The sequence below is a fragment of the Hyla sarda genome, chromosome 1 (assembly GCF_029499605.1).
Source record: "Hyla sarda isolate aHylSar1 chromosome 1, aHylSar1.hap1, whole genome shotgun sequence".
In the NCBI taxonomy this organism is placed as follows: domain Eukaryota; kingdom Metazoa; phylum Chordata; class Amphibia; order Anura; family Hylidae; genus Hyla; species Hyla sarda.
Genome location: NC_079189.1, coordinates 520,542,764 through 520,568,279, shown reverse-complemented (window position 1 = coordinate 520,568,279; position 25,516 = coordinate 520,542,764). Strand labels below are relative to the sequence as shown.

At 43.2% G+C, this 25,516-nt stretch overlaps 1 protein-coding gene across 4 annotated transcripts in view; it reads left to right on the top strand.

Moving 5' to 3' along the window:
- Positions 1-4,340: 4,340 nt before the first annotated feature.
- The window catches only part of RASA1 (RAS p21 protein activator 1), a 107,510-nt gene continuing 86,334 nt past the window's right edge, over positions 4,341-25,516 (top strand). For 3 of the 4 annotated variants that reach the window (XM_056538760.1, XM_056538752.1, XM_056538733.1), the window contains exon 1: positions 4,343-4,817. In XM_056538760.1, coding sequence (XP_056394735.1) covers positions 4,582-4,817 — 236 coding nt within the window. In that variant the 5' untranslated portion in view covers positions 4,343-4,581. Of the gene's footprint in view, positions 4,818-25,516 lie in introns of all 4 variants that reach the window. The other variant, XM_056538741.1, reaches the window with a different exon arrangement.

The following is a 25,516-nucleotide window of genomic DNA, read 5'->3' as shown; positions in this document are numbered from 1 at the left end:
ATTACAGTAACAATGACCGCCGCAGTGCAACCACATAAATATGAATACCTACCAAGTGCTCCCTGCCAGAGGGTTGGGAGAATGCTAGGAGGAAACCCTTATGCAGTCTCCTGCTAATTAAAAACACCTGGGCAAGTAGATCAAAATACAAATTGTGGATGTGCGGCTGTGTTTCTTTTTCTCTATTTTTGTTTTACAATTGTAGTCTGTCCCCTCTTTCATAGCCAACACTCCGCTCCACCCATTTGGCCCAGGCATTTTTATTTAGCAGGAGACTGCATAAGGGTTTCCTCCTAGCATTCTCCCAGCCCTCTGGCAGGGAGCACTTGGTAAGGATTCACATTGGTGTGGTTGTACTGCGGCGGTCATTATTACTGTGATACTTTGTCTGTGGGGTGGGGTGGTGTGGCCCAGAGCCAGGGGCTTGGTTGGGCAGCAATGGGGCTGCCTGGCCACTGGGTCACTCCCCGTGTGGGCATGGTGTTGCGGTGGTGGTGGCCGCCGCCCGGCACTACACCAATTTTGGGTTAGGGACCCACTCTAAATAAGTAGCTTTGATGTGGCGAGTGGTCTTTTACTTGATCAAAATGTATACTAACAACCTGTTAGTTTTTCAATTTATGCTGAGAAGCAAGTAGATAAAAATACAAATTGTGGATGTGGAGCTGTGTTTCTTTTTCTCTATATATTTGTTTTACACCCCCAAAAAAAAGGCATCTTGCCTCAGCTGTTTTTTAACATCAATTAGAGATATGCTTTATGGCAAGCCCCATGGACATAGGCAGCAATAGTCTAGAGCTGACCCATTGACATGAATTTAGAGGTTTGTGTGCATGCTTTGTGCATTTTATAGGAAGGGGGGAGGCTAAGCTTCAGATATTGTGATTAGTGGTAAATACTGTGTTACATATATACTGTGATAACAGAAAGGAGACTTCTAGAAAGTGATCTGTTCAGAACAAAAAGTTTCAGCAATAAAAATTGCAAATGGGAAATTAGCAAAACCACCAGAAATGTATCTGAGTCCGTGCATGCTGGGAGTTGTAGTTTTGCAACATCTGGAGGATCCGCAGGTAGAAGACCACTGCTCTAGGAGTTAATAGAGTATACCAGTAAACCAAATACAGTGCATAGTGAAAGTATTCGGCCCCGTTGAACTTTTCAATCTTTTGCCACATTTCAGGCTTCAAACATAAATATATAAAACTGTAATTTTTTGTGAAGAATCAACAACAAGTGGGACACAATCATGAAGTGGAACAAAATTTATTGGATATTTCAAACTTTTTTAACAAATAAAAAACTGAAAAATTGGGCGTGCTAAATTATTCAGCCCCCTTAAGTTAATAATTTGTAGCGCCACCTTTTGTTGAAATTACAGCTGTAAGTCGCTTGGGGTATGTCTCTATCAGTTTTGCACATCGAGAGACTGAAACTTTTGCCCATTCCTCCTTGCAAAACAGCTCGAGCTCAGTGAGGTGGGATGGAGAGCGTTTGTGAACATCAGTTTTCAGTTCTTTCCACAGATTCTCGATTGGATTCAGGTCTGAACTTTGACTTGGCCATTCTGACACCTGGATATGTTTATTTGTGAACCATTCAATTGTGAATTTTGCTTTATGTTTTGGATCAATGTCTTGTTGGAAGACAAATCTCCGTCCCAGTCTCAGGTCTTTTGCAGACTCCATCAGGTTTTCTTCTAGAATGGTCCTGTATTTGGCTCCATCCATCTTTCCATCAATTTTAACCATCTTCCCTGTCCCTGCTGAAGAAAAGCAGGCCCAAACCATGATGCTGCCACCACCATGTTTGACAGTGGGGATGGTGTGTTCAGGGTGATGAGCTGTGTTGCTTTTATGCCAAAGTTTTGCATTGTTGCCAAAAAGTTCGATTTTGGTTTCATCTGACCAGAGCACCTTCTTCCACATGTTTGGTGTGTCTCCCAGGTGGCTTGTGGCAAACTTTAAACCACACTTTTTATGGATATCTTTAAGAAATTCTTCTTGCCACTCTTCCATAAAGGCCAGATTTGTGCAGTATATGACTGATTGTTGTCCTATGGACAGAGTCTCCCACCTCAGCTGTAGATCTCTGCAGTTCATCCAGAGTGATCATGGGCCTCTTGGCTGCATCTCTGATCAGTCTTTTCCTTGTATGAGCTGAAAGTTTAGAGGGACGGCCAGGTCTTCGTAGATTTGCAGTGGTCTGATACTCAATATTATCGCTTCCACAGTGCTCCTTGGGATGTTTTAAGCTTGGGAAATCTTTTTGTATCCAAATCCAGCTTTAAACTTCTCCACAACAGTATCTCGGACCTGCCTGGTGTGTTCCTTGTTCTTCATGATGCTCTCTGCGCTTTAAACGGACTTCTGAGACTATCAGAGTGCAGGTGCATTTATACGGAGACTTGATTACACACAGGTGGATTCTATTTATCATCATTAGTCATTTAGATCAACATTGGATCATTCAGAGATCCTCACTGAACTTCTGGAGAAAGTTTGCTGCACTGAAAGTAAAGGGGCTGAATAATTTTGCACGCCCAATTTTTTAGTTTTTTATTTGTTAGCAAAGTCTGAAATATCCAATAAATTTCGTTCCACTTCATGATTGTGTCCCACTTGTTGTTGATACTTCAAAAAAAATTACAGTTTTATATCTTTATGTTTGAAGCCTGAAATGTGACAAAAGGTCAAAAAGTTCAAGGGGGCCGAATACTTTCACTATGCACTGTAACAGTCCTCAAAGTTATATGGTAAAACTAAAACTAAAAGCAAGACTAAATATAAGTAAATACATGAACATTGAATAAAAGAAATGTTATATGATTATACATCAATGCATTTATTTACTCTCTATTATCCCCAATTTTGAATTATGAGTCCTGCAGAGTACCCCTTTAAATTGTCTTCGAACTCTGCTATTCCACAGGGAATTCTCTGTTATCAGCTAAATTTGTATGGCTAAAGAGCAAAGTAGCGTTAAAAAGACAGATAGTTTGGTGCAATACTTTGTTGCAGCTTGTAACAGGTTATAGTTGGAAAAGAAAATTATTATTGTTGCTCTATGTGTCAGTCTCTTCAGTATAAGAAAGTCCTGTGAATAAAGATGTTTTAGTTGCTATTCACCGCATCATGGATCCATTGAAGTCATTGGTAGTAAAATATGCTACAGATTTGGCCCCAGAGCATAAGAGGATCCTTTCCTGCATAAAGCCAGTACTAGGAATCAACATTGGGGGGCATGCAGGAGATCTTGGTCGGATACCCCGCAATCAAACATTTATCCCCTATCCTATGGATAGGATATAGATTTTCCCAAACCTGAGTCCCTGTGGTAAGCTGGGGTGTTGCAGGGTCTGGTGGTATTAACCCTGTGTGGTAAGGTGTTATTAGCCCCTGATTTGTCATGACGCCAGGATGTGGTTTTCTTTAGAAGGCCGGCCGACAACCAACCCAAAAACGGCAGGCAATAAAGGAATGTCCACAGCAGGAATTGTGCAAATAACTGGAACTTTTACTTAAACTACTTATAGAACGGTCTTTACAGTTATGCAATTTCTCTAGAGGCGACCGGGATGCAGGATACCTCACAGGCTTGCTGGGACTTGTAGCATTGAGATTTATGTAACTCACTTTTTTAGTGGCTGCAGGTTCCTTAGGCTTTGGCCTAGTTGAGATAAATTGAGCAGTATATGCTGATTGTGCTTGCTTGAGTGCCAGGAACAAGAGAAGAGCAAGAATTTAGAGACTACAGCCCCTTATATACTAGGGGGGGGGGGGTTGCTGGACTAATCCCATTGGATGCCAAGCCTGGAGGTCCTGTGTACTCAGGGAACTCTGGGTATATCACATGACACACGAAGGTACTATACATTTTATACATTTGTACATCCTTTATATACACAGAACAATATACAGACATTTTATGTGCATAGTTATTATGAAGCAAGAACTGATGAGCAAGGTGTGAAGCCCTGCAGGAGAGCCCTATGGACTGCAGGGACTCTTCCTGAGGGGACTTAAGACAGGAACAGGACAAGATCCTGTACTGGGAAACCACATACCCTTATAAAGGGTTTGTCCAGGAGTAGAAAAACATCAGTTATCTTACACAAACAGCGCCACACCTGTCCTCAGTTTGTGTGTGGTATTGCAGTACCATACAATACCTAAACACAGGTGTGGTGCTGTTTTTGTAAGAAAGGCGCTATGTTTTCCCTATCCTGGACACCATAACCATGTCTGTCTGTTTTCTCTTTTTAAATAAAGATGCATTATTATTGAACAATTACTGAAAAAAAAAAATCTGTCTCTTCCACTCCGCGCGCCGATGACATGTGGGGAGCGTCCTTGATGACGTACAGTCGGAGGGTGGAGCTGGCGAGAGAGGCGCTTGTGGGCCCCGCCCCCTCCATAGTCAGTCTGGTGTGTGGCGCCCCCTCTGCTGCGGACGGTCAGAGAGTGACGGGGAGGCGGCTGGAGCGTAGACGCCACCGGGCTGACAGGCCGTGGCTTCCGTAGGGCACACCGTGGCACACACCCGCTCGCTTCCGTCGCCGCCAGGCTTCCATCACCCGGGATGTCGGCGGTATACGGCTCGCTGGGGCTGATGACAGGAGGCGGGGAAGCAGCGACGCTGCCCACCAGTGCCCCGTTACTGTCACAGCCCGCGGAGAGCTTCCCTCCGCTGCCCCCGCTGCCTTTAGCCTTCGACGGCCTGGGGCTGGGCCCTGTGGAAGAAGCGGACTCCCTGGACGGACCGGAGTATGAGGAGGAGGAGGTGGAGATCCCGCTCAGTGCGCCCCCTACCAACCAGTAAGTGCGGTGCCAGGCTGGGGATGCCAGGGCAAGTGCTGTTTGTGTCTGCTCTTGTCCCCGGGCACACCCTCCTCCACACCCTGCCCTGGACTCCCATGCTTCTAGGCTGCAGCATTGAGTGTGTGGAGTGCCTGCTGGGAGTTGTAGTCCCCTAGAGATTATAGGAGCTTCTAAGACTGGGCGATCAGTTCTCCCAACCAGTGTGCCTCCAGCTGTTGCAAAACTGCAACTCTCAGCATGTTGAGCGTTGTAGTTTTGCAACAGCAGGAGGCACACTGGTTGAGAAAGAGTTGCAAAAGTACAAGGGCATGATGGGTGTTGCAGTTTGACAACAGCTTGTGGGGGGACACTGATCTAAACGCCATGTAAGGGTCTGGTGGGCCGTCTAGTCTGTCGCCCACTTTAGGGCGAGTTCACCCTCGGGAGACATTTCTGTGGCTGGCAATCTATTCCATTTATGTCAATAGGACAGCTGCGGAAATTTCTGCCATGTGGATTCATTGCTCTTCTAGTCTGGGCTATGGAGATGACTTCAGCCTTGCTGTGTGTGGATTGGTGTGCCTCCAGCTGTTGCAACACTACAACACCCAGCATGCCCGGACAGCCAAAGGCTGTCCGGGCATGCTGGGAGTTGTAGTTTTGCAACAGCTGGAGGCACACTGGTTGGGAAACACTGGTGTATAGACAGTGACTGCTGGGGCTTGTGGTCCGCCTGCACTTGTGTCCCTCTGACTGTTGCAAGACTACAACTCCCATCATGACAGCCTTAGGCTGGAGACCACTATCAAATAGCATTACTTCAATGGGTCATCTGGTCTGTCATCCCCTTCACGGTACGTTCACATGGGCGCACAATCTGCCCGTTTGCATAATCGGTCTGGGTGCTAGGACAGCTTGGAAATGCGCCAATGCATTTTGGATCGGAATCCGCAGAAGAAATAGACAAGTCTCATCTTTGCGGACGCCAGAATTGGGATTTCCACGGCAGAAACACGGTGTGCACAGTGCAGCAGAATCCCATTGCAATGTCCGTTCTGAATATTCTGTCGAATTCCACACAGACATTTTACCATGTGAACATAGCCTAAAGCGTGTAAACATGCCGACATTCCACAGACAGACGGCAATGCATTATCTAGCGGAATCTGCAAAAACATTAAAGGGGTACTGCCCATGGAAAACTTTATTTATTTATTTATTTTTAATCAACTGGTGCCAGAAACTTCAACAGATTTGTAAATTACTATTGTTTAAAAATCGTAATCCTTCCAGTACTTATCAGCTGCTATATGCTCCACGGGAAGTTCTTTCCTTTTTGAGTTTCCTTTCTGCCTGACCACAGTGCTCTCTGCTGACACCTCTGTCCATTTTAGGAAAGGTCCAGAGCAGGAGAGGGTTTTCTATGGGGATTTGCTCCTGCTCTGGACAGTTCCTTAAATTCAACAGAGGTGTCAGCAGAGAGCACTGTGGTCAGACAGAAAATAAATTCAAAATGAAAAGAACTTCCTCTGGAACATACAGCAGCTGATAAGTACTGGAAGAATTAAGATTTTTTAATAGAAGTAATTTACAAGTCTGTTTAACTTTCTGGTACCAGTTGATTTAAGAATTTTTTTTCCAGGTTTAATGTTTTTGCCGACTCTGCAAAAGTTAGGATTTCTGCAGCAGATTCTCAGGAAATTCTGCTGTGTGAGCAGAGCAGCAGAATCCCATTGAAATCAATGAGACTTTACTGCTGCAGATTTCCACAGTGTGAACATAGCCTTTGAGTTCACACACAGATTAGTTGCAGAAATTTCTGTTCAGATATATATGACTGTGGCTGAAATTTCTGCAGCATGTGAATTTACTCTTAGGGTGTGTTCACACTGAGGAATTGACAAGGGATCGTTTCAGTCAAGGAATTCTGCAAATCTGTCACCTTCTGCTTGACATGGAATTTGGAGAGAAACTCTGCGTCAGTTCTGCTCCAAACTTTTATCAGAAACAAAAATAAAGTTCCCATTGACTTCAATGGGCTTTTTTTTTTTACCTGTGAATAAACATGTTCAGTCTTTGGTGGAATAGAATTCTGCAGCAGTGGAAAGCATGGAATTATGCAAGTAAATTCCGTGTCAGTCTCCCAGTGTGAACATACCCTTAAAGGGGTATTCCAGGCAAAATCTTTTTTTTTTATATATCAACTGGCTCCGGAAAGTTAAATGGATTTGTAAATTACTTCTATTAAAACATCTTAATCCTTCCAATAGTTATTAGCTTCTGAAGTTGAGTTGCTGTTTTCTGGCTAACTGCTTTCTGATGACTCACGTCCCGGGAGCTGTCCAGCTCCTATGGGGATATTCTCCCATCATGCACAGCTCCCGGGACGTGACATCATCATTGAGCAGTTAGACAGAAAACTTCAGAAGCTAATAACTATTGGAAGGATTAAGATTTTTTTAATAGAAGTAATTTACAAATCTGTTTAACTTTCCGGACCCAGTTGATATATAAAAAAAAAGTTTTTGCCTGGAATACCCCTTTAATGGGTGAAAAAAAAAAAAAAAAAGTCCAGACTGACTTGACGGATCTCATTTTCTCCAGTAGACATAGGTGACGTCAGTTGGATAAATATATTCCACGTCTGATCGATTCCTAGAACACAGCCTAAACTTTACTCCAGTGTTTTGTGACAGCTGGGGGCTGTTGCAAAACTACGACTCCCAGCATGCCCAGACAGCCAAAGGCTGTCCAGGCATGCTGGGAGTTGTAGTTTTGCAGCAGCTGGAGGCACCCTGGTTGGGAAACACTGCATTACTCAAATAGGCCCCTTTAACACTACAGGTATCATCCTGTAAAAAAAAAACCTCTGTTATTACTCCCGGCAAAAAGTCCTTAACCCCTTAAGGACTCAGCCCATTTTGGCCTTAAGGTCTCAGACAATTTAATTTTTACGTTTTCATTTTTTCCTCCTCGCCTTCTAAAAATCATAACTTTTATATTTTCATCCACAGACGAGTATGAGGGCTTGTTTTTTGCGCGACCAGTTGTCCTTTGTAATGACATCACTCATTATATCATAAAATGTATGGCGCAACCAAAAAACACTTTTTGTGGGGAAATTAAAACGAAAAACACAATTTTGCTAATTTTGGAAGGTTTCGTTTTCACGTCGATAAATTTATGGTAAAAATGACATGTGTTCTTTATTCTGAGCATCAATACGATTAAAATGATACCCATTATTATATACTTTTATATTATTGTTGCGCTTAAAAAAATCACAAACTTTTTAACCAAATTAGTACGTTTATAATCCCTTTATTTTGATGACCTCTAACTTTTTTATTTTTCAGTATAAGCGGCGGTATGGGGGCTCATTTTTTGCGCCATGATCTGTACTTTTTTTTGATACCACATTTGCATATAAAAAACTTTTTAATACATTTTTTTTATATTTTTTTAATAAAATGTATTAAAAAAGTAGGAATTTTGGACTTTTTTTTTTTTCGTTCACGCCGTTCACCGTACAGGATCATTAACATTTTATTTTAATAGTTCGGACATTTACGCACGCGGCGATACCAAATATGTCTATAAAAAATTTTTTTTAATGCTTTTTGGGGGTAAAATAGGAAAAAACGGGCGTTTTACTTTTTTATTGGGGGAGGGGATTTTTCACTTTTTTTTTACTTTTACATTTTTTTTTTTTTTTTTTTTACACTTGAATAGTCCCCATAGGGGACTATTCATAGCAATACCATGATTGCTAATACTGATCTGTTCTATGTATAGGACATAGAACAGATCAGTGTTTTCGGTGATCTTCTGCTCTGGTCTGCTCGATCACAGACCAGAGCAGGAGACGCCGGGAGCCGCACGGAGGAAGGAGAGGGGACCTCCGTGCGGCGTTATGAATGATCGGATCCCCGCAGCAGCGCTGCGGGCGATCCGATCGTTCATTTAAATCGCGAACTCCCGCAGATGCCGCGATCTGTATTGATCCCGGCACCTGAGGGGTTAATGGCGGACGCCCGCGAGATCGCGGGAGTCGGCCATTGCCGGTGGGTCCCTGGCTGGGATCAGCAGCCGGGATCAGCCGCGCATGACACGGGCATCGCTCCGATGCCCGCGGTTATGCACAGGACGTAAATGTACGTCCTGGTGCGTTAAGTACCACCGCACCAGGACGTACATTTACGTCCTGCGTCCTTAAGGGTTTAAAAGGTCCGTCAAAAAATCCCATTCGCGTCAATTGGATTTTTTTAACATCCTTTTGCATCAGGCATGTCCGTTTTTACTAATGTCAGTTATTTTTGCCGGAACAAACAACGGTGCACGCACAAATTATTGGTCCAGCAAAATTTGGTGAAAAATCGGACGTTAAAATTTAACATTGAAGTCTATGGGAACCGGATGTTCAAAAAAAAAACATCCGTTCTCATCAGTTATTGTCAGGTTTTTTAACATCCGTTTTTTGTACTGAGTTTGCTCAGTACAGCTTTACAAAAAAAAAGGGGTTAAAAACCTGATTAAAAAAAAAAAAAGATGCAACTGGTAATAACGAATGAACAACATCAGTTTTTTTTAGAAAAAAACATAAAAAATAACGGATGATGGTCAGTTATCATCCGCTATTACCAGTTATTGCATCCTTTTTTTTTTTTTTTTTATCCGTTATTTTAAAATAACAGCAGTAAAAAAGCAGGATGATAGCCTGTAGTGTGAAAGGGGCCATACAGTGTTCTTTAACCATTGGCTCTCCAGCTGTTGCCAAACTACAACCCTCAGCATGTCCAGTCGTTTGGTGTCTGGGCATGCAGAGATTTGTAGTTTTGCAGCAGCTGTATCGTCTCAGGTTGGGGAACACTACTTTTAAAAAAAAAAAAAAATGTATATATATATTGCAGCTTTAGGGTGCGTTCATACGGAGTAATTCAAGAGGAATTTACTCGAGTATTTCCTCTTGAATTCTCCGCTCTAAATTAATTCCCATCTCCTCTGCCCATTGACTTCAATGTTGTTTCTGCTGTCCTGTTCACACTGCGGAAATTCTGCTAGCGGAATTCCGACGCTGAATTCCGTTCCGCTGGAAGAATGAGCATGTTCATTCTTCAAGCGGAATCCGCTGGCAGAAATCAATAGAAGTCAATGGTAAAAAAAAAAATTCTGCCTGACATCGTTTTCACACGGGATTCGCGCGGAATTGGCTGAAAAACCCTTCACTTCTTTCTCCCCCATTTCCGCGGGCAATTCTGCGCAAATTTTGCGCGGAAATAAAGTAATTTTTTCCGCCCGTAAATTTTTCGGCGTGAATTACTCTTGATTTCCTACGTGTGAACGCACCCAGAACCTCAATAAAGTGACTGCACCTTTTTGGACCTTTGTGTAAGAGCCACAGCTGGTATAGAGAGATGAGAATGGGCACAGAACTGGGCGAGGAGCTGGGGATGAGAGAATCTGTATCTGAACCAGGGTGACTCCATTCTTTAGCACCTGTCATTGCCATTGGTATATAATGAATCAATCATAACTGGGGTCCGACCAATACTTATTCGCCAATGTGGGCACATTTTTAGATTTTTTTTCTGACTGCATGGAAGTTCTTATTGCACGACCATGAAATTTGTTCCTTAAAGGGGTACTCCACTGGGAAAAAAATTATTTTAATTTTTTAATTTATTTTATCAACTGGTGCCAGAAAGTTGAACAGATTTGTAAATTGCTTCTTAAAAAATCTTAATCCTTCCAGTACTTATCAGCTGCTGTATGATCCACAGGAAGTTCTTTTCTTTCTGAATTTCCTTTCTGTCTGACCACAGTGCTCTCTGCTGACACCTCTGTCTGCACTGTCCAGAGCAGGATAGGTTTTCTATGGGGATTTGCTTCTTCTCCGGACAGTTCCTAAAATGGACAAAGGTGTCAGCAGAGAGCACAGAAAGGAAATTAAAAAAGAAAATAACTTCCTGTGGATCATATAGCAGCTGATAAGTACTGGGAGGATAAAGATTTTTTAATAGAAGTAATTTACAAATCTGTAGCGTATAGATGAGTAGTTCGGCACTGCTAACTTCTGAACCTGAAAGCGGGTGGACACTAAATCGCTGTAGCGGAGTGGGGATACGGTGGTGCTCGGACTCGCGTAGAATATACCAACGGGCCCGTTGAAGCACTACTAAGTGCGAAACACAGGTGTCGCCTCTCTGTGGTACCCCCCTTGTACCATCCGTCGTCTCCCCGAGAATTGTACTACGGCTGTGAGTAACGTGCAATAAAATCTGCTGAATTGGAAGCCCGGTGAGTGCCGACTTTTCTTTGTCTTCTCATGCACTAATTTACAAATCTGTTTAACTTTCTGGCACCAGTGGATATAACAAAAAAATATTTTCCAGTGGAGTACCCCTTTAAGGAAAGGGACTTTCTACGGACGCCATCTATGCCTGTGATAAGATGCTCCTTGGTCATAGGGATCTACAGAAGAAATTGTTGGCTATAGGATAATTGATGTCTTGGGGTAACATACATGAACTGTGGTGTGTGTTGCATCTGTGTATACCAGTGTTTCCCAGCCAGTGTGTCTTCAGCTGTTGCAAAACAGCTGGAGGCACACTGTTTCGGAATCACTGGCATATACTCTGTATGGATGGAGGCATAATTAGCGTTCTCTCTGGAAGGTAGTTGTCAGCCGCCTCTGGCTGAGGTTGTATGGTTTGTTTCAATCTAGAGATAAAGACCAGCTGCTGCCAGACACTTCTGACTGTGGCTTATCCATTCACAGGATAATAAATCAGTCGTGTAAGTCATCTCTGATCCTCTTCCTTACATTAGAGATCCCTTTTCCCCTCCACAGATGGAGTTGGAGGCTGTGTCAGTGAGTGGCTTGTAATGCAAGTGGTTTTATTTTTTATTCTCTGTATTGTGAAGAGTAATATCCACTTAAAAAAAACAAATAAGCATGCTGCAGATCCGAGAGCTCATTCACGCTACGGATTTTCCAAGTGCAATTCTGCTCTGGAATTTCACTTGGAAGATCCTGTGCAGCAGCCTCCCATTGTTATCCATGCAATTCTGCTGCGCCATTCACACTACAAAATTCCCATGGCAGACGTTTTGCCACAGAAATGAGAGATCCCGGACTCTGCCGAAAGAAGGAACATGTTTTTTCTTTTGGCGGAATCCGCTCTGAAATGCATTGGTGTCTAGTGAGACTGCACATTTCATATCTGTCCTAGCGCCGGCTTGTTTTGCCAGCACCCACTACAGATGGAGCCTTTGCCGGTATACATTCCATGGCAAAACACAAAATATGGCACTACAGGTGTCTGGTTACTGTTTCATACTTATCTAGTATCTGTCCATGGACCAGTGTTTCCCAACCAGGGTGCCTCCAGCTGTTGCAAAACTACAACTCCCAGCATACCCGGACAGCCAACAGCTGTCCGGGCATGCTGGGAGTTGTAGTTTTGCAACAGCTGGAGGCACCCTGGTTGAGAAACACTGGTCCATGGCATGTTGAAGACCTTATCAATTTGTTAATTGCAGGTTTGCAGTACAGAATCCGTCATGTCTGGGCCCGGCCTTTCAGCTTCTCTCTGTATAATCGGGTGGATACTAGGGTTTACCTGATCACCAGGACATCTTTAGTTGGGACCGCACCTTTAGGGTACATTTTTATATATATATATATTTTTTTTTTACATGAGTTTTGGTGGTTTTTATTTATATAGAGATATAGTGACACCTCACTACCTGATGTGGAATCTGCGCTGACAGGTGGGTTAGCCCCATCGAATGGGTTTAATTTTACCCACAAATTTGAGTTGGATTTAAAAGTTCCATTGGGCTTTTCCAAACAGATCTCACCGATAGAACAAACATGTTCCTTCTCTTGGCTGAATCTTGATCCACGTTAGAAATTCTGCATGGCTGTAGGTGGATGCTGCTCAGAATTTACTTTGGTAGATTCCATCGATAGCGGTTGCCGGCACTAGGACTGATTGGAAATGTGCCACCTCCATAGATGGCAATGCCTTTCACTGTGTATTCTGGGGTCCGGAATCTCCACGGCGGGCCGTCCGCTGCATACATTCCGTAGTGTGGTGCTACAGAATTCCGTTGAAAACAATGAGAGGCTTGTGCACAGAATATTTTGCAGCAGAGTTCTGCCTGGAAAATACTTAGTGTGAATGGGCCCTAAATGTCTTCATAGTTTGAGATGTAAAATGGCAAGTAGCCTCCAAGGTAAAAGAATGAATATGGTGGAGCCTGCATTCTCATCTCCATTATAGTCTGTAAATGTATGGGCCCTAGTGGTGGGACTGACCTATCAGGTATACATGGTGTACCCTACAGATACCCTATACATATCTATGAGGATTCTTGTGGCTATAGGAGAGACAGCTGCTCTGCCCCAGTAAATTCTTTGTTTAGAACTACTTGATCACAGCGGACTTACCGTATTTTTCGCCCTATAGGACGCACCGGCATGTAAGACGCACCCAATTTTAAAGGTGCAAAATCTAGAAAAAAAAAAGATTCTGAACCCAACAGTGATCTTCAAGCTGCAGCACACTAAGGGCCTGTCACACTATGGAATATCCGAGTGGAGCTCCATGAAAATAACATTGATGTCATTGAACTTACACTGCAGAATTTCTGCAAAAAAAAAAAAGTTGTGTGCATTCTTTTGACGAAATTCCATGTGGTTTGCATTGCCGTCAATGGTGATGGTGCAGGTCCACGTGGTCCTAGCACAGATGTATTTTGGCTGCGCCCTCTGCAGATGGAAACACAGATTTCGTAGTGGGAGTGGACCCTAATTGAGGCAGGCATCAGCGCGATTAATGATGTTTGCCATTATCGGCTGGTCCTTGGCTGCTGATAGCAACAGCTAATGTGCTCGCTTTATGTACAGGGCAGAAGCGTACATTATGGTGCGGGGGTGGGCACAATTTTAGGTGGCCGTGCACATGAGATATATCAACCAAGACCAGTATAACATTTGGGGGCATCCTGACATTCTCTTGATGGTAGAAGATATGGGAAAAGAAGGATCAGGCAGTTGGATTTCAATATGCCTGGTCCTTTTCTTCTGAAGTTCCTGCTAGAAGAGTCTTAACCTGTTAAGAACGAAGGGCTGACATGTACCCCCTGGTCCCGTTACCAGGGTTTTAAGCGTGCTCATGAGCTGAGCATTAGAGATGAGTGAAGCTACAGTGATTCGATTCATCACGAGCTTCTCGGCTCGGCAGTTGCTGACTTTAGCCTGCATAAATTAGTTCAGCTTTCAGGTGCTCTGATGGGCTGGAAAAGGTGGATACAGTCCTAGGAGACTCTCCCCTAGGACTGTATACACCTTTTCCAGCCCCCCGGAGCACCTGAAAGCTGAAGTAATTTATGCAGGATAAGTCATCAGCTGCCGAGCCGAGAAGTTTGTGACGAATCAAATTTCTGTAACTTTGCATGTTTTTTGCGCCCTGAACTGTAGTTTTTATCTGTACAATTTTTGTTTTGAAGGAACATTTTGATTGCTTTTTATACATTTGTTCTGACTTATGAAGTGACCAAAAAGCTGCAAATCTGGTGTTAGGTATTTTGTTTACATTTATGCCATTTACTGTGTTGAATAATAAATGTTATATTTTAATTCAGATATTTGCGCATGCACATTTTTTAAAATAAAATATTTTATTTTTAATGGGGAAAAGGGGGTGATGACAGTATTTTGTCAGGTGTCATGTGTCAGTCCTGAGTATCGCGAGCATATATTTAACCATGTTTTCTCGCTTTTAGTGCCTGTGCAGGAAATATGGCTTTTGTATTGCTGGCGGCAGGATGTGGTTCCCAGCTCAATTTACCACTAGAAGTTATCATGCGTGCTCGTCTCTTTGCTTCATAGCCCACAACTAATGGCTCCAGAGCTCGGTGTCCTGGAGACATTAATGCTTTACATTACTAGAAGACGCCACATTACAATGAGACAGAGGAAAATAAGCAAAAAGACATCTAGTTATTGGAAAATAGGGAGGTGGTATTCTCAATTATAGAGTAGGATTTTTTTTTTTTCAACTTCAATCATACTGTTCTTTGGAATTGATTTTCACATTGACATTTGGGGGGAGGGGGGTTTATTAACAGTATACACTAGGGCTGGACAATATGACCAAATGTGTGTTTCACGGTATTTTTTTAACTTTTGGCGGTTCCACGGTATATAACGGTATTTCCTAGCCCCCCCCCCCCCCCCCCCCAATATTAATTATCAGCCCACATCCCCATCAGGGTAAATGCTCACATATCACCCACAAGCGCTGCCCTCCTCGTCCTGTTTGTTGCGGCTGCCAACGCTGGCACTCTATACTGTGCGGTGTCCCTATGCCCAGGCTGCAAAAACCAAAATAATCTTTAACGCACCTATGTCGGCCTTACGCAGTGGACGGGAACGTCGGAGAGCTGCCAGCCTATCACCGGCCGCAGCGATGTTCCGCCTCGGCCGATGATAAGCTGAGCCCACTGTCATGTAAGAAGCCGGCTTCTTACATGACAGTGGGCTCAGCCAATCACTGGCCGAGGCGGAACATCGCTGCGGCCGGTGATAGGCTGACGGCTGTCCGATGTTCCCGTCCCCAGGAAGCGAGTTCAGTACCGGACCAACGGGAGGTGAGTTAAAGTTTATTTTGTTTATTTTTTGCAGCCCGGGCATAGGGATACTGCACAGTATGCAGTGGTCTCCAACCTGCGGACCTCCAGATGTTGCAAAACTACAACTCCCAGCATGCTGGGAGTTGTAGTTTTGCAACATCTGGAGGTCCGCAGGTTGGAGACCACTAGTATAGAGTGTCAGCACCCCGGCGGCCGCAACAAACAGGATGAGGAGGGCAGGGACATGTGAGTAGTACCCTGATGGGGACAGTGCAGCACTGGGCTAATAATTAATTGTGGGGGGGGGGGGGGGCAGAACAGCACTCGCAGGTCACATAGGATTAGTTGGGGACAGCGCAGCACTGGGCTGATTCATTCATTCCCATGGGGGAGGGGCCAAACCGGTATTGCGGTATGGGTTAAAATTCATATCGTGCAGGACAAAAATTTCGGTATTCGATATGAACCAGTATACCGCCCAGCACTAGTATACACCAGTTTTCTGGCAGTAAAAAAGCATATTTTTGTGTAGGCCCCATTTGCAACTTTTTAAAAATCAAATTTGCTATGCTTTTTACCCTAAACTGACACAAGTTATAGTGTAAGTGTACTTGATATAAATCTGTTGTGCACAGATAGGTATGTGCCTCTTAATGAATTTGGTGCATGGCAAGCCAGTGCGCTTTTTATCAAGACCAGTGTAAGAGATGGCAGTCTTGATAAATCTCTTACAATGTTTTCTATAGAAAGTAGGTGTAAATGGTCATTTCTGCTGCGGCCAGACCCTTTTGTTAAGGGGAAATCAAATCTGCTTAATCCTGGTTTCCAAACAAGTCAAGAAAAAGACAAGCAGTTCTAAAAGAGCCTTCACCCCCCACTGATCATCGTTATACAAACATGAATTATCAGTTATTGCTTGTGTTTTTTTCTTTCTTTGTTTAGATTGCTCACCTTTTTTCTTATACATCCACAATCCTATTTTCCCCAGAATCTATTGGCTATACCTCCTATTGATCAGATTGTCAGCCATCCCTTCAAGGTCTGTGGAGCTGCAAACACTTTCTTCTAATGTGTAAGGCCAGTGTAGGTATTGTCTGAGCTTAATCCGTTATGGGGCATTATATTAGTGTTTAAACAGAAAAAGTCTGGTCAGCCCCTCTAGGCTACACAGTCAGGCTTGTATAGAGATGTTTGGTTATATTAATAGTGGTATATACTACTATTGTATGCGTATATGCGCAACATCTTTATGGCATTGCCAAATGATGTGGTAAATTTTTATATATATTAAAATGCGGCAGTATATAATATTTGCCCCTATTGCAATAGAGCTATATCCTCTTCATGGTGCGTATTTAGATATTTCACATACACTTCTGTTAATAAAGTATGTTTATTTATTACTTAAACATTTTTACAGTTAAAAAGTATACTTGTTGCATAGGAGAGATAGGACAGATATATCAAAAGTAAGAAAAAATAAAATAATAAATATGCCAAAATAAAAGTAACAAGGCCCTCTTGTAATTAAACCTCGTTTAGGTATGCAGATGGTAATGGTTTTTCAGAGTGTCTATGGTAAAAGCCAATGTTCCCCTGGCTATTTGGGTTTTCATATAGTTCATACAATGCAGGGCTCAGTATTTACCTTTCTCAGCGCTGTGCTCATAAGTGATACTGTACTCACCGCTTCTTCCGCCCAGGTGCGGCGTCCCGCTTCTCCTGTATGTGGGCTCTGATGTTACCGTGCTGCTGTCTGTATCGCTTCTCCTATGCGCATGCGCCCTGGAGCAGGTGATCTTTAGACTTGTAGTATCCAACGCTGCTTGTTTGCTGGTCTCCTTTTGGTGTTTCTTTGTAGCGGTTGCCCTGCAGATACCAGGCAAATGTGCTGTGTTTTGGGGGATGATAGTTATTTCAAAGTTACAGTAAATATCTTTATTTGTAGCGACATAGTCACGGTTCTCTGCTGGGTATGCCTGATGTGGCCAACAGGGACTTAGAGCTGATGGCTGGATGCGTTTCGGGGTCTTACCCAGCAGAGGACCGTGACCGCACGTCGCTACAAATACAGATATTTTCTGTAACTTTGAAATAACTATCATCCCCCCCAACGCAGCACATTTGTGTAGTGTCTGCAGGGACACCGCTACAAAGAAACGCCAAAAGGAGATCAGCAAACAAGCGGCGTTGGATACTACATGTCTAAGGATCACCTGCTCAAAGGCGCATGCGCATAGGAGAAGCGATACAGACAGCCGTACGGTAACATCAGAGCCCACATACAGGAGAAGCGGGACGCCGCCCCTGGGTGGAAGAAGCGGTGAGTACAGTATCCCTTTCGAGCGCAGCGCTGAGAAAGGTAAATACTGAACCCTGCATTGTATGAACTATATGAAAACCCAAATAGCCAGGGGAACATTGGCTTTTACCATAGACACTCTGAAAAACCATTACCATCTGCATACCTAAACGAGGTTTAATTACAAGAGGGCCTAGTCACTTTTATTTTATTTTTGGCACATTTATTTTCTTTTGATTTATCTATCCTATTTCTCCTATGCAAGAAGTATACTTTTAAACTGTTAAGAAAAAAAATGTTTTAACAAGTAATAAACATATTTTATTAACACACGTGTATGTGAAATATCTACGCACCATGAAGAGTATATTGCTGTATTCCAATGGGGCAAATATTATATACTGCCGCATTTTATTATTTTTCATATATAATTTTAAAAAATTTCATTTTACCACATAACTTGGCAATGCCATAAAGATATTGCGCACATACGCATACAATAGTAGTGTATACCACTATAGATATAACCAAACATCTCTATACAAGTCTGACTGTATAGCCTAGAGGGGCTGACCCCACTTTTTCTGTTATATACATAAATATTGGTATTTTAAGGTGGTACTGGGAGATAGCACTCTGCGATAAGTGTAAGTGAGCCGCCATTGTCTACTTTTAGCATTTTTATTATATTAGCTGTGTTATCCACAACTCAAAACCATTTACACGGTACATATGAATTGTAAAAGAGGATTTGTTTTTTTACATTAAGTCACGTGACCAAAATATTTGTGAGATGTGTGTGCTGTGACTTTATTACCGTTTCACTTTGGTTGTTGGAAAACTCTGCCTCTCCAGTTTTTGAGCCAAAGCCAGAAGAGGATCCAACAGGAGGAAGTATAAAGCCTTCCTATATATTTTACCTTCCCTTTTGAATCCACTTCTGACTTTGCCTCAAAAACTTCATGGGCAGTTTTCCAAAACAGCGGTGTTTCCCGTTGCTAGTTTTGCCACCATTCACTTCAATGGGTTCACAGTCAAATAGCAAATCTGCTACTATCGCAGATTTTCCACAAACCCCTTCTAGTGAATGTTGATGACGCCCGCTGTGAGTCGTCGTGTGAACAGACCCTAAAGGGGTTTTCTGTGCTATTGATAAATGACCCATATGCAGGCCCATTGGTTGTCAATCCCTGATGGATAAAGTGCTGATATTCCACATACTCGCTGATCAGTTTGCTCAGTTTACTGTGTAGTGGTCACTCACACCTTGTTTGTATGTGTTGAGAAGTCACTTTCTCTGTGTAAGTTTGAGGCGCTCATAGACTTAAAAAGAAAAGTGATGTCCGCTTCACACACAAACCAGTGTGAAATTGCTGGTCACAAGGCAGCGCCCTGGGACCGTATTGGGTCAATAGAAGAATGGAGCCTCACGGGCTGTTAACCTCACCCTGTTAATGCCCCTAAAAGAATATTTTCAGCCTGAGTTTCCCATTAAAGGGGTACTCCGGTTGAAAACTTTATTTTTTATTTTTTAATCAACTGAGGCCAGAAAGTTAAACAGATTTGTAAATTACTTCTATTAAAAAATCTTAATCCTTTCAGTACTTTAGCGGCTGTATACTACAGAGGAAATTCTTTTCTTTTTGGATTTCTTTTCTGTCACGACCAAAGTGCTCTCTGCTGACACCGCTGTCCATGTCAGGAACTGTCCAGAGCAGAAGAAAATCCCCATAGCAAACATATGATGCTCTGGACAGTTCCTAAAATGGACAGAGGTGTCAGCAGAGAGCATTATACTCTGTAGTATACAGCCGCTAAGAAGTACTGGAAGGATTAAGAATTTTTAATAGAAGTAATTTACAAATCTGTTAACTTTCTGGCAGCACCGGAGTACCCCTTTAAGGTCAGTGCTAGACAGGGTGGCATGCAGTCCAATTTGGATTTGCGTCTACTGTTGTGTTGCATTTAGAAGACTACGTGGTCTTGAGCAGTAATGTTGCAATGTGACTTTGTGATCTTCCCACCATAGAAGTGACTCTGTAGCCCTAGCCTATAGACCAGTGCTTCCCAACCAGGGTGCCTTTAGCTGTTGCAAAACTACAACTCCCAGCATGCCTGGACAGCCGAAGGCTGTCCGGGCATGCTGGGAGTTGTAGTTTTGCAACAGCTGGAGGCACCCTGGTTGGGAAGCACTGCTATAGACAGTTCGATATTGTGGTGGATTTATCAAACAGGACCCATGCTGTGATTATATATGTCACTTGCCAACAAGAAATCCCTGTTTTAAATTGAGCATTGTCTGACATGAAGCCACTATTGGTAAATGTGGATCATGAACCATCATAGTTAACTGGTGCCTAAAAGTTAAACAGATTTGTAAATAACTTCTATAAAAAAATCTTAATCCTTTCAGTACTTATTAGCGGCTGTATACTACAGAGGACATTCTTTTATTTTTGGATTTCTTTTCTGTCTGTCCACAGTGCTCTCTGCTGACACCTCTGTCCATTTTTGGAACTGTCCAGAGCAGCATATGTTTGCTATGGGGATTTTCTCCTGAGCTGGACCGTTCCTGACATGGACAGAAGTGTCAGCAAAGAGCACTGTGGACAGACAGAAAAAAAATCCAAAAAGAAAATAATTTCCTCAGTAGTATACAGCCGCTAATAAGTACTGGAAGGATTAAAATCTTTTAATAGAAGTAATTTACAAATCTGTTTAACTTTCTGGCATCAGTTGATTTAAAAAAATAAAATAAAAATAGTTATCTACCGGTGTACCCCTTTAATGTTCTCCGTAAAGAGATGTTTTCTTTGAGGGTTTCTGTGGATGGTGATAGAACAAGGGCAGCTGAAAGTTTCTATCTTACTTAAAACATTTGAACTTCTACGTATATCCTGTTTTTTTTGAAAATGTGTACAGTGAGGGGTTTCCTGAGGATACTGAGTTCATGCTTTTCTTTCTCTTAATTGCTGAATACTGCCCAAATGAAGCACTATCCCCGACATGAGCGCAGTTCTATCCTATTGTTCCAGGCTTGGGTTCTCTCCTTTATTCTAAGGACTGGTCACTTGCATTATTCTTGGTGATGTGGTACCCAGCACAAACGCATGCATATTTTGGCAAAAGAAAATGTTTTGGATATTTTGTTGTTGTCCTTCCTTAGGTCATGCTGAGTGCGGAATATGCATTTTTGTAGTGTAAATTTAACTGTATGCACAGTACTGCAGAATCCTATTTGGAGACAATAAGGGTAGGTTCACATAATTCCAATGGAATTCCGTGCTGTGAACATTACCATCCGTGTGAAAGGGTCTTCCGTGAGACCCGTTCATCTTGAGGAATTTTAACGGCGGACAATTCCGCTGCTGAAATAGTTCCGTGCAAAGAATGAACATGTTCATTCCGAGGAAGTCCACGAGCACTGAATAGCCGTCAATGGTGACGGCACAGTAGCGTGTGGTCCTACCACCTAAGTGTTTCTGGTGGCAGCCGCCAGGTGGCATCTCCACTCGCGGAATTCTACAAGCGGAGATTCAGCAGTGTGAACGCACCCTAACTGACTGTTGCTGATATTCTGTAATGTGCATGGGCCCTTAAAGGGGTACTGCGGTGGAAAACAATTATTTTTAAATCAACTGGTGCCAGAAAGTCAAACAGATTTTTAAATTACTTCTATTTAAAAATCTTAATTTTTCCAGTACTTATCAGCTGCTATATGCTCCAGAGGCAATTGTAAAGTTATTTTTTGTCTGACCACAGTGCTCTCTGCTGACACCTCTGTCCATGTCAGGAACTGTCCAGAGTGCAAGCAAATCCCCATAGCAAACCTCTCCTGCTCTGGACAGTTCCTGACATGGACAGAGGTGTCAGCAGAGAGCACTGTGGTCAGACAGAAAAGATCTATTCAACTTCGTCTGTAGTATATGCAGCTCATAAGTACTAGAAGGATTGAGATTTTATAAGTAATATACAAATCTGTTTAACCTTCTGGCACCAGTTGATTAGAAAAAAATTTACTCCACTTGAGTACCCCTTTAAGAAGAATCTGTCAGCTTATTTTGGGGATAAGTATTGTCGTATAAAAGTAAACCCTACCTTTCCTGAAGTTCATGGTATTTGCCAAACTGTTAAAATTGCCTTTTTCTCAGCCAAGTGTTGAGGAGGCGGAGCTAAGCTGCTCAAGTGCCACAGCCGTGCACGCCTCCTAAATCATCCTCAGCTCCCACCCCTTCCTTGGCTGACAAACAGAACACAAGTATCAATCAAGGAGGCGTGCCAGACTAGGGCACCTGAACAGCTCGGCCCCACCTCCTTGACATACCATCAACATCTTATGTAAACATATTATTTATCATTATAAAAGAACATATTCCTTTTTTTTATTTATTTTTTTTTTTTATTTTGGGGGGGGGGGGCATACATGGGGAAAACCATTTTTTTCCCCTGAATCTTTTAATCTTCATATTTTTGGCAGGCTGAGCACGTAGGAAGTTGAGTTAAATATATATATATATATATATATTTTTTTTTTTTTACGTTTTTGCAGCCCGGGCACCGGGAAAGTTAAATTCAATTTTGTGTTTTTTTTTTTTTTTTTTTCTTCTTTTGTTTTCTTCTCATAACTGTAAAGGAAAACGTTCACCCACACTAAACCCAATACTCTGGGTTATAGTGCGGGTGAACCGTAGACCGATGCAGGGTCTCTGACTAATATACATACCTGTGGTCCGGCGCCCGGTTCCTCTGAAGTTCGGCTTCTTTCTGCGCTGAATTGCACGCTGGAGGCAGGCCCGCCAGGTGAATTTGAATATTCATGGTCACGTGACCAGCGACCTTGAATATTCAAATTAACCCGGCAGGCCCGCCTCCAGCGTGCAATTCAGCGCAGAAAGAAGCCGAACTTCAGAGGCACCGGGAGACCAGTATGTTTATTAGTCAGAGACCCCGCACTATAACCTGGAGTATTGGGTTTAGTGTGGGTGAATGGGTGACCGTATTCCTTTAAAAAGCCTGAAGTTTTCACACTAAGCTTCTTACCAAGTTGACTCTTCACAGCTTATATATACAGTAAATCGATGTATCATTCTAAATAAATGATTGTCGCAGCTCTCTCCCTTCCTTCTCGGTGATCTCAGGTCACAGAGCATACACACAACACTCTCTTATAGAGTTATCGCTAGACGGCAGAATCCTATGGTCCGTGTGGCCTTTGTTATTTTCACATACCAGTAGCAAAAGGAAAAGGTTTCTTGTTCCTACAGTGCTGCTGTTTTACATCTAAGGGTAGGTTGTACATGAGATCTTCCTTGAGCCGACAGTCTTATGTATAATACGCTTAGAGCCGGGGGGGGTGTATGGAGAGTGTGTAGGCGGCTTTCTTGTTGCTTCACGAATAGGGGAAGGGATTATTAGGCGTCTTTGAAAAGGCCTTGTTTGTTTCTCAGAACAATCAAGTGATTCACATTATTGAAGAAATATTTAAAGGTAAAACCCCATATTATTGGGATGACACCCCGGACGTATCGAGTGGTTTTATACAATGTCACTCATTTGGGGGTAAATGTTCCCATCCTGATATCAGAGATACAGTATTGGAAGGTTAGTAATGTTACAGCAAAATGTCCCTTTTCTTTCCTTTTTAATATGGGAATTGCTCCCTTTAACGCTCCCTTACAGAGCTACAAGCTAATTCTGCCCTGTGGCTGTCTGTGGAGTATGTCAGACAAAAAGGTAAGGATAGTAGAGCTGAATCGTGCGCTGTGTATTTAACAGAACACTTTAAGCTTCTATAGTGGGGTATGTGTCATTTTACCTCCACAATGTCAGCTGTCTGTATCATGCTGATAGCTGTGGATCCTGACATGATACTCTGGCAGCAGTAGTGAGCTCGGCGTTGTCACTTCCTGTCACATTTCCAGTTGTCACTGACACAAGGATTACAGCCAGAAGCAGGCAGCTGTGTGCTCTGGAGGGGCTGGAATTTGACACTGTAGAGCTAAAATGCATCTGTTCTCATGCCTATGATCCTATGGGGTAAAATGGACTAATGTCAGGATGACCAGAAATCATTAAAGAGTACCTCTCGTTATCCTGATAATCCTCCCAGGTCATGCTCCCATCATGATAAACCCCCACCTGTTGGGGGAGAGAATGTGTTCTGGACAAGTAGGGAAGACACCTAGTGGCAGCTCTTTAAAACACAAATAAAACTTAGAAAACTTCATTTTTTTTTAAACAAAGTATACAAGAAAGATTTTTGATTTACCATAAAGAGTGCAATAGCAAAAATTTTGTTTTAAAGGGGTTCTCCGGTGCTTAGACATCTTATCCCCTATCCAAAGGATAGGGGATAAGATGCCTGTTCGCGGGAGTCCCTCCGCTGGGGACCCCTGGGATCTTGCACGCGGCACCCCGTTTGTAATCAGTTCCCGGAGCGTGTTCGCTCCGGGTCTGATTACGGTCGATCACGGGGCCGGTGGCGTTTGACGTCACGCCTCCGCCCCCGTATGACCTCACGCTCCGCCCCTCAATGCAAGTCTATGGGAGGGGGCATGACAGCTATCACGCCCCCTCCCGTAGGCTTGCATTTAGGGGCGGAGCGTGACATCACACGGAGGCGTGACATCACACGCTGTCGGCCCTGTGCTCGCCGGTAATCAGACCTGGAGCTAACACGCTTCAGGTACTGATTACAAACGGGGTGCCGCGTGCAAGATCACGGGGGTCCCCAGCGACGGGACTCCCGCGATCAGGCATCTTATCCCCTATCCTTTGGATAGGGGATAAGATGTCTAAGCACCGGAGTACCCCTTTAAAGGAGTTCTCCCCTTTGAACAATCCTTACTTTTTAAAAGAGGCCCTCGTTAATCTGATTAGGAAGTGTACAGCTTGCCTGCAGTGCCCCTACAGGGGAAGCAAAGTATCACTCGCTTCTCTTTTGAAGGAGAATTATCATTGAAGAAAAGTTACGAGGCCCGGGAATGCAGCGCCATGACCCCCGCACTAAGTGGAGGCCGACATGCCCCTCCATATATCTTTAGGGTGCATTCCCACATGGCGTATTTTGCTGTGTATTTTCCTACCCATTGACTTCAACAGAGAAAATAAAATATGCAGCAGCAAATATGCCGTATGGGAACGTACCCTTAAGGGAGAACTGTTTGGCTCTCCCATAGAGATAAATGGAGGGGGCATGTCGGTCGCTGCTTTGTGTTGGGGTCATGACGCTGCGTTTTGGTGGAGAGCCATGGCCTCGTACAGGAGATCACTGGGGCAACTGGTGCGGATAGGGGATACGTTTTCTTCCATGACACATCTCCTTTTAATCAAGGTTGTCCAGAGAGAGAGACTCTTTGTAATCGCTCTCCACTGTAGCATTGAGAGAAGTCGTGAACAGAGGACCCCCAACCCCCCTTTTATTAATTGCAGTATACGAAACTGGTAATGCCCTTTTAAATGTGTTTTCAACCAATAACGTTTATCACCCATCTACACGATTGTGGGTAAACATTAGTTGGGTGTGAGTTTGATCACTGGAATAGGCAAAATTTACTCCCTACAACAAATTAAATGGGCCATTTTTAGCATATCCACATTATATACCATACATTTATGATAGATGTGGCCCGGACTTATCTTGAGATCAAGGGCCTCTCAAAGGACTCCAGCCTGTATGTGTCTGCTGGAAGTGGTCAGGTAGCCAAAATCGGTCACATGTTTATATAACTCCCATAGAGGTATTGGGGATACAGCGGTGTCTTGAAGCCTCTTG